We start from the raw sequence: 8,820 nt of genomic DNA on the forward strand, positions 1-8,820 counted from the left end.
AGGGAAGATCTATATAACAAGAAAATAGCATACCTGACTCTTACTGAATAAATGAAATATAGACCAAAGTGCTTACTCTGCCTCAAAGTCAAGAAGGCCAGGAGAACCAGTGGTTTTTACACTCAGGATTTCGGCATTATCCTGTGTATGCTTTGTCACACTGGTCCATTCTCTGCGTGAAATGGCACAGCCTGTAATACTCTACCAGCTCTCCTCCCATTCCATTCAATTTTAGCTTCTTTTCAACAGTCTGAGGGTGGGGGTAATTAAATACTTTGGTAGGATTATCCTACTAATATCCTTACCAGGTGTCCCTCCCACCTCACCCCCAAGATCCCTTCTCATTTTGATAATGTGATCACCCTGAGGCCTAAAAGATTAAAACTTTATTATTCATACCTAAGGGAAATGAAGCAGAAAAGTTTAAAACTTACACATAACTGAGAGGCAGTGAGGGAGTAGGAAGGAAGATTTTCCTGTGTGTACTGCTAGACATTACATTATGGGCTGTACATTATAGGCCTCCCTGGCAGCTCAGCTGGTAAAAAATCCACCTGCAATGTGGGAGATCCCAGTTTGATTCCTGGATTGGGAAGATCAACTGGAGATGGACTAGACTACCCACTGCAGTATTCTTGGGCTTCCCTGGTGGCTCAGACTGTAAGGAATCTGCCTCCAATGTGGGAGACCTGGGTTTGATCCTTGGGTTGGGAAGATCCCCTGGAGGAGAGAGAGCATGGCAACCCACTCCAGTATTCTTGCCGGGAGAATCTCCATGGACAGGAGCCTGGGGCAGGGGGGTACCCTGCAGTCCATGCGATTTCAAAGAGTTGGACATGACTAAGCACAGGCTGTACATTTACTGCCAGGAAATAAGCCATCACCAGCACAGGAGCTATCTTGGAGTTATTTTTTAATGTTCAAGTGCTGGAAAAAAAAAAAAACAACACAAAGCCAGCCTTGCAGGCAAATCCAGAGAGTAAAGAATTCAAGTAGAATTCTGTTTTGTTAGGAAAGCAAGGATAAAGGTTCAAAAAAGTAAAGTCCATAAATAAATTTTTAAAAAGGAAAAAAGTAAAGTTCAAATAACACTGTAAAGCATTTACCTTTCTCAAAAACATATATGTACATTTCACATTCCAAGTCCCTCAGCTTCAGAAAAGGTGTTTATAACAACTGATGAAACCAATTTAATGAACACCAAAGGCATACCATTCCACGACTGGTGGAGATGGACTAAGATTAGACAAGATTTTTGGATAATGGTGGAATTCCGGTGACATTTAAATCAGTCCTGAGAGTTCCCTGGTGGTCTAGTGGTTAGAATTCCGAACTTTCACTGCTGTGGCAGGGGTTTAATCCCTGTAACTGAGATCTGGCAAGCAGGGCAAAGCCAAAAATAAATAAATAATAAAGCAATCCTCAGGTGGGCTGGGAAAAAAGCAGGGCTGTGTGTCATGAGGTTAACTTCACACTGGGCTGAGACGTTGACTCGGGATGCACAAGCTTAAACAAGCATGTTGCCTCCAAAAATCCCTCAGCTGTGCACCATAGCTGGCAATGGACACTGCTCAGCATCTCCAGGCAACATTTCAAACAGCAAGGTCTTTCCTTCCACTCTAAACAACAAGGCTTCACAGCTCCGACCCTGTGTTCAATGAACAAAGGCAATTTTTCTAGGTCTCCAGTGTCAAGAGCCAAGCAACCAACAAGGCCCCCAGGCGTGGTCTCAGGTTGGCTACCAGGGATCCTCAGCCCCTCGCAGCCCCCGCAGCCCCGGTGCCTGGGCTCCTGCCATCTCCCCAGCTCCCGGGTTCTTCCCGACCCGCCGGCTCTCCCAGCGCACTCCGGCCCGGCCAGGCGCCCACACGCACGCTCAGCGCAACGAGCACTGCCCGGTCGCCGGGCCAAGGTCACCGAGCGACCCGGAAACACTCGGGTCCGCCCCTCGTGCAGACGAATACAGTCACCGAATGTCCTCTTTATGATACCAGAACTCTGCCGTGGTCCCTACAAACCTCAGCCCTCCTCCTCGCTCTGGAGAGACCCTGTCGGACGCGGAGAGCTACAGCCAAAAGTCTAGCAAGAGGCCTGCACAAGCACCTTACCTGAGGTGCGGACTCCAGGGGGCTGCGCATGCGCAAAGTGTGGCAGAGCCCGCCCCCTCCCTGGCGTTGGCCCCGCCCCCAGACCGTAATTACCGCTCACTGTGCACGACTGAAGCGACTTAGCAGCAGCGGCAGCAGTGCAGCAGCAGTGCTCTTACTACCCTGGTGGCTCAGCCTCAAAGAATCTGCCTGCAATGAAGGAGCTACAGGAGACACAGGTTCGATCCCTGGGTCAGCAAGATCCCCTGGAGAAGGGCCAACTCTTTGTGACCCCATGGACTGTAGCACGCCAGGCTAGTAGCCTGTCCATGGGGATTCTCCAGGCAAGAATCCTGGAGTGGGTTGCCATGTCCTCCTCCAGGGGATCTTCCCAACCCAGGGATCAAACCCAGGTCTCCCACATTTCAGACTGTTTCTTCACCATCTGAACCACCAGGGAAGCCGGACATATACACATTACTATATATAAAATACATTACCAGCAGGGACCTAACATTTAGCACGAGGAACTATAGTCAATATTTTGTAATAACCTATGAAGGAAAAGAATCTGAAAAAATATATAGATATATATGTATGTATAACTGAATCACTTTGCTGCACACCTGACACTAATACAACTAAATAAAAAGAAACGAGGAGCTTATAAACACTTCAATTAAAAACAAATACTTCAATTAAAATAAATCCTTCAGTCATGTACTTAATAAACAAATACCTCAATTAAAAACAAACATGGACCTAGGAAGTTTGCTGTCCATTCTCCCACGGACACCTCAGAGGAAGACCAGCTAGTCAATCTGGTGGAATCCTCGAGTTGAATCCTTTCAACTACCTGACATGAGGCAGCAGAGATTAGTCTAGATAATCCACTGCTGCTGGGTGCCAAAGGGCACCTACTGGACAGAAGGGCCAGGATGTTGGTGATGGCCCAGCCTTCCCTTCAGATGCGCCAGGACACCGAGCAGTGGGGGGCTGTGGCCTCCGGCAGGGGGCACTGTCGCTGAAGCAGGAGCAGTGGGGGCAGAATCTCTGTTCTGCCAGCTGCTGTGCTCTGGAGGGAGTGGCTCCCCCATCACCCTCAGCCTAGAAGACCAAAGGTTACCAGATACACCATCGTGGATCCTGAATATTTCCAGCATCCACTAACTCATGGACTCCATCCTGACTCCCTGATGGTCAACTTCTGACAAGGGGAGCCAGTTTTTAGTAAACTCTCCAAATACAGAGGTTACTCCCTCTCCCTACATATTGGATTCCAAGGTCAATTTTAATCTTGAACTGCCCTGGAAGTAGAACATCTCTTGCTAAAGAAGAGGGGAGGGGTGGGGGAGGAAACACAACATAATCTGAAGGGGCACCCCAAGGAAGATGGCACAGGAAGGCCAGTTTACCTTCCTCTAAAAAACAGCCTTGGGTCAATCAATGCACAGGAGCCCTCTGCTATCTAATCCCTGCTTTCCTCATCAGTCTTGACTTCAATCGCCTTAGACTTTTTTAAAAGTCACCTGTACTCTGGGTGGGTGGGAGTGTCTATGTGTGTATGTGTGTGGGTAAGTTCATAGCCTGAGAGAAAAAATTAAAGGAAAAGAAGGTAAGAGGGACCAGTCTCTTTAAACTGAAGGAAAAGAGCTTCATATAAACCTCCCAGATTCAGCAAAGGCAAGAATCAGTACCATCTGAGAGGTCCAGCACCACTTGCCTCAGGCCTGGGTGGATCCAGGAGCTGAACAGGAAGCTGGGATTTTGCAGAACCAGAGGTCCACCTGCAAATGCATCATCTAATCCCGATTATTCTGCAATCATGCATGAAGGTTGACAGGTTGCCCTGAGCTTAGGGAGACTAACAAAAATCAGACGTCACATTACCAATTCTAGACAGCCCCTAAATCTTCCTAATCACAGGCATTAGTATCAGAACAGGATCCAGTCACTTTTTTTTTTAATGTCACTGTTTGAATTAATGTCTTAAATTCTACCTTCCCTAGGGAAACAAAGACTCTTTACAATATAAGAGATAATCCCACTAAGCCACTTGGCAGGGAGTCCAGTCTTACACCTTTTCTTTTTTGGGAGGGAGATTCTGAAATACACAACCTTCCCACCTACACTGAATAACGTCCTATTGTTACGTACGGTAATAAGACTTCCCTGGTGGTGGTGCTGCTGCTGCTAAGTCGTTTCAGTCGTGTCCGACTCAGTGCGACCCCAAAGACAGCAGCCCACCAGGCTCCATCATCCCTGGGATTCTCCAGGCAAGAATACTGGAGTGGGTTGCCACTTCCTTCTCCAATGCAAGAAAGTGAAAGGTGAAAGTGAAGTCGCTCAGTCATGTCTGACTCTTTGAGACCCCATGGACTGCAGCCCACCAGGCTCCTCCGTCCATGGGATTTTCCAGGCAAGGGTACTGGAGTGGGGTGCCATTGCCTTCTCCGCCCTGGTGGTGCAGTGGATAGAAATCCACCTGTCAGTGCAGGGGACATGGGTTCAATCCCTAGTCCGAGAGGATCCTAGTCCGGGAGGACCCCACATGCCATGGGGCAGTGAAGCCTGTTCGCCACAACTACTGAGCCCATGCTCTAGGGCCTGGGAGCCACAACTAGTGAGCCCACGTGCCTAGAGCCCGTGCTGCACAACAAGAGAAGCCACCGCAGTGAGAAGCCTGTGCGCTGCAACTAGCGGGCAGCCCCGCTCTCCGCAACCAGACAGAGCCTGAGCACAACAAAGGCCCGGCACATTCAAAAAGAAGCATAAAGATGAATACATCAATCAAACAAAAAATGTTAAAAGATACAGAAAAATAGCAAGACCCAAATATTTTAATTTTACTAACTTAAAAAAAATAATCACAAATATAATGAAACCTAGTTACTCATTCTTAACTCTGAAACCTCTTAGGTCAGTTCTTTCCCTTCGGTAAAATGGAGATTAAAACTTCCTCTCCCACATCCACCACCTGCCTCACTGAGACACTTTCTGTTGACCGGTATCACTTCCTCAACTCTGTGATGGACATGCTGTCCACATTTCTGAAATTGGAATGCACCTCACAATCAATGGATACGTTTAATACCATGTTTATCCCCAAATGCTGTTATTGAATATGATGTTCTAGAATCCAGGGAATTTATTTCCCTTGTGGTCATAAAAATCCATCTCTTTAGGAGGTAAGTTTTTTTTTTTCAGTGAAAAGTCCCCGGGCCTTGTTTCTCGTAGCAGGTAAAGCAGCATCGGAAATACATTAGTACAAACAATTACACTGGGGCCTCTAACAGAGATCTTGCTGTAACCATCTGTCTGCCAGGGGATTCAGCTGCACTGCCTACATTCCTGTCCCAGCTCCTCAAATGTCTGACTCTACTTCCCTCCTGTAAAACTCCAATTAACCCACAATGGTAACAACAGTAACACTGATTTCATAGGGCTATTTAGTGAAGCTACATGAAATCATCCATGTAATGTTACCAGCTTGGCAGGATGTCTGCTACATACAGGTGATCGATAATGTTGAGTATTATTTTAAGTCATATATTGATATGAATGACTGTAGCAGCTAGGTAATGATGCACAGCAAGGGGTTAACTTCTTCAGTGTTAGCATGAGTTTAGAGAAAGGCAAGTTTGGATTTTAAAAAACTACATTCATAAGGCTACAGGAAAAAAAATGGAGGAAGAGTAAGGAGAAAGATTTGGAGAAGAGAATGGGAGAAAGAAGAATAAAAGCTCACTAGATGTTTACAGAAAGTCGACTTAAGAAGCCACCGAAAATACATTTTGACCCAGAAACTATACTAGACAAGATGTATGCTAAACTGCTGAGACAAAGAGACTGCAAAAATCCAGTGGCTGCCACAAGATAGGCAATTGTATTCTTCCACACACAGTTCAGGAAATTGGTTCCATGTAGGGTGGCCACCTCATGCGAAGAGTTGACTCACTGGAAAAGACTCTGATGCTGGGAGGGGTTGGGGGCAGGAGGAGAAGGGGACGACTGAGGATGAGATGGCTGGATGGCATCACCGACTTGATGGACGTGAGTTTAAGTGGACTCCGGGAGATGGTGATGGACAGGGAGGCCTGGCGTGCTGCGATTCATGGGGTCACAAAGAGTCGGACACGACTGAGTGACTGAACTGAACTGAACTGAACTGAGGGTGGGTGATGGGATGGTGACCCACCGCATGCTGAGTTCCTGTATCTCGTTGGTCTACCATCTCCCGGAGGGCTGTTTTTGTGTGAATTAGCAAGTCTGGCTTGCCAGCATCATGTCTGTCCTCCAGGTGTAGGAAAGGGCAGAGAGAGAAATTAGAGAACAATCAACTCTCTGTGTCCAAGTCCTGAACGGAAGTTTGCACACACTGCTTCCACTCAGCTCCCACGAGCCCCAGGGCCACACCAAGCTGCAAAGGAAGCGGGGATAATAGTCCAGTTCAATCAGGGAAAAAGAAGAGAGTGTTGCTGGGGAAACACTATGTCACAGAGAGTGTGCGCTTCACTTCAGGGACCTTGAGCCAGCAGGACAGGAACTCAGAGGACAGGAGACACCATTATATTGTGTGCTTCCCTTGACAAAGCATCTCCCTTCTAGGAATCACACACATCTGTTGTCAAATAGGTCAGCTAGTATTATCCCTATTTTATATATATCTCTGAAGGTATATTATGAGTTCAAAATAACCCAACTGATCATCATCAACAGGTGTACAAATACAAATGCTGGAGAGGGTGCGGAGAAGAGAAAAGCCTCCTACACTGGGGTGACAGCGGCGCAGCAACTGCAGAGAACAGGGCGGAGTTTCCTTACAGACACAGGAACAGAGCTCCCATACGATCCAGCAGCCTCACTCCTGGGCATATGCCTGGGAAGAAGGAAAACTAACTGGAAAAGATAAGTGCACCCCAAAGTTCATAGTAGGACTACTTACAACAGCCAAGATGTGGAGGCAAACTGCCTACTGACAGGTGAATGGATGAAGATGTGGTGTGTATTTAATGGAATGCGACTCAGCCATAAAAGAATGAGATACTGCTGTCTGCAGCAACACTGATGGCCCCAGGGATTATCATAGTAAGTGAAGCAAATCAAAGACAAATATCATATGATATCACTTGTATGTGGAATCTAAGAAAATGATACTTATTTACAGCTTATTTGTAAATGAATGAACTTATTTACAAAACAGAAAGAATTTCACAGATATAGAAAAACAAACTTAGGGGGGCTTCCCTGGTGGTCCGGTGGCTACGACTTGGCATTCCCAATCCAGGGGGAAACTAGATCTCACATGCCACAGCTAAGACCAGCACAGCTAAATAAATATATAATTTAAAAAAAAAAAAAAACCTATGATGACCAAAGGGAAAGGGGGAGGAGAGAGGGATAAATTAAGAGTTTGGGATTAATATATACACACCACTATACACAAAATAAACAAGCACCCTGTATAGCACAGAGAACTATATTCAGTATCTTGTAATAACTTAGGATGGACAAGAATCTGAAAAAAAGAACTGAATCACTTTACTGTATACTTGAAACTAATACAACACTGTAAATCAACAGTACTTCAATGAAACAAAATAAACAAACACAAGTAAGTGGTAGAACTGAGATTCAAACTCAGGTCTGTAGTCTTCTAAGTCTGCTGAGGCGGGAAATGGTAGATTCGAGTTGGGTGCCTCTTTCTTCCCCACTAAATCACTGGGCAATTCCATCACTTCCTTGTCACTGAAGGAGACCAGGTTTTGCCATCTTACAATATGCCACGTTGGCATGAGGATAATTTTGAACTAAAGGCAATTAAAAAACCCAGCCAATTAAGGAAAAGCTGTTTACCTCCCCCTTTAATTACCTAAATTTACATTGGAAAGAAGGGCTGTACCAGGAAGATACCTATTACCAGGGATATATTTGTATCCAAAAAACTCATCTGCAGAACAGGCAACCCCAGTTTTCCAAACATCTCCTCTGCCTTCCTGTGAGTGGCTTTCCTCCCTTTCTATCCTCAAACCCCTACCCCTTTCCTAAACCCCTGTTAATAATCAGGATGTTATTTAAACTTCAATTACCTGATGGCCTTTTGAATCTGCGTATTATAATGGAACACCCATTAAGTACGTAATTCTGTTTGTTTTTTCTCCTGTTGATCGGTCTTACATCAATTTAATTATTAGACCAGGCAAAGAACCTAGATGGGAAAAAGGGAAAAATTTTACACCCTGCATCACACCATGGGGGCTTCCCTGATAGCTCAGTTGGTAAAGAATCCACTTGCAATGCAGGGATAGGCTACCCACTCCAGTGTTTTTGGGCTTCCCTTGTGGTTCAGCTGGTAAAGAATCCGCCTGCAATGTGGGAGACCTGGGTTCGATCCCGGGATTGGGAAGATCCCCTGGAGAAGGGAAAGGCTACTCACGCCAGTCTTCTGGCCTGGAGAATTCCATGGAGAGTCGGACATGACTGAGCAACTTTCACTTTCACTTCACTTCACACCATGGACATGTATGTGTAAATCTATCAACCAAGGAGAGAGGTTTCCTCCATAAATTGTTTTGCTAATATTAAAATTTTATACCTGATTTAATTAAATAACTATGTGTTAGACATTCAATATCTATTGTTGTCTATTAAGAAAATCTACTCTTTCCTTGGGAGGGTTGCCTATAATGGTAATATAATCCACTCATTGGGTAATATTCCCCGATCCTCAGCC

General features: G+C 45.6%; 1 protein-coding gene across 6 annotated transcripts in view; it reads right to left on the reverse strand.

Annotated features, from left to right (window-relative positions):
- CEBPZOS (CEBPZ opposite strand) overlaps positions 1-8,820 on the reverse strand; it is a 37,048-nt gene that overhangs the window by 4,284 nt on the left and 23,944 nt on the right. For 2 of the 6 annotated variants that reach the window (XM_042246272.1, XM_042246273.2), the window contains exon 1: positions 2,109-2,149. Coding sequence is in view for 2 of the 6 variants with exons in the window: in XM_042246270.1 (XP_042102204.1) it covers positions 435-496 (62 nt within the window). In the remaining 4 variants the exon portion in view is untranslated. Of the gene's footprint in view, positions 1-434; positions 1,968-2,018; positions 2,150-8,176; positions 8,296-8,523; positions 8,622-8,820 lie in introns of those variants that run through there. The other 4 variants (XM_060412265.1, XM_042246270.1, XM_042246274.1 and 1 more) reach the window with 4 other exon arrangements.

This window comes from Ovis aries, chromosome 3 (genome assembly GCF_016772045.2).
Source record: "Ovis aries strain OAR_USU_Benz2616 breed Rambouillet chromosome 3, ARS-UI_Ramb_v3.0, whole genome shotgun sequence".
In the NCBI taxonomy this organism is placed as follows: Eukaryota; Metazoa; Chordata; class Mammalia; order Artiodactyla; family Bovidae; genus Ovis; species Ovis aries.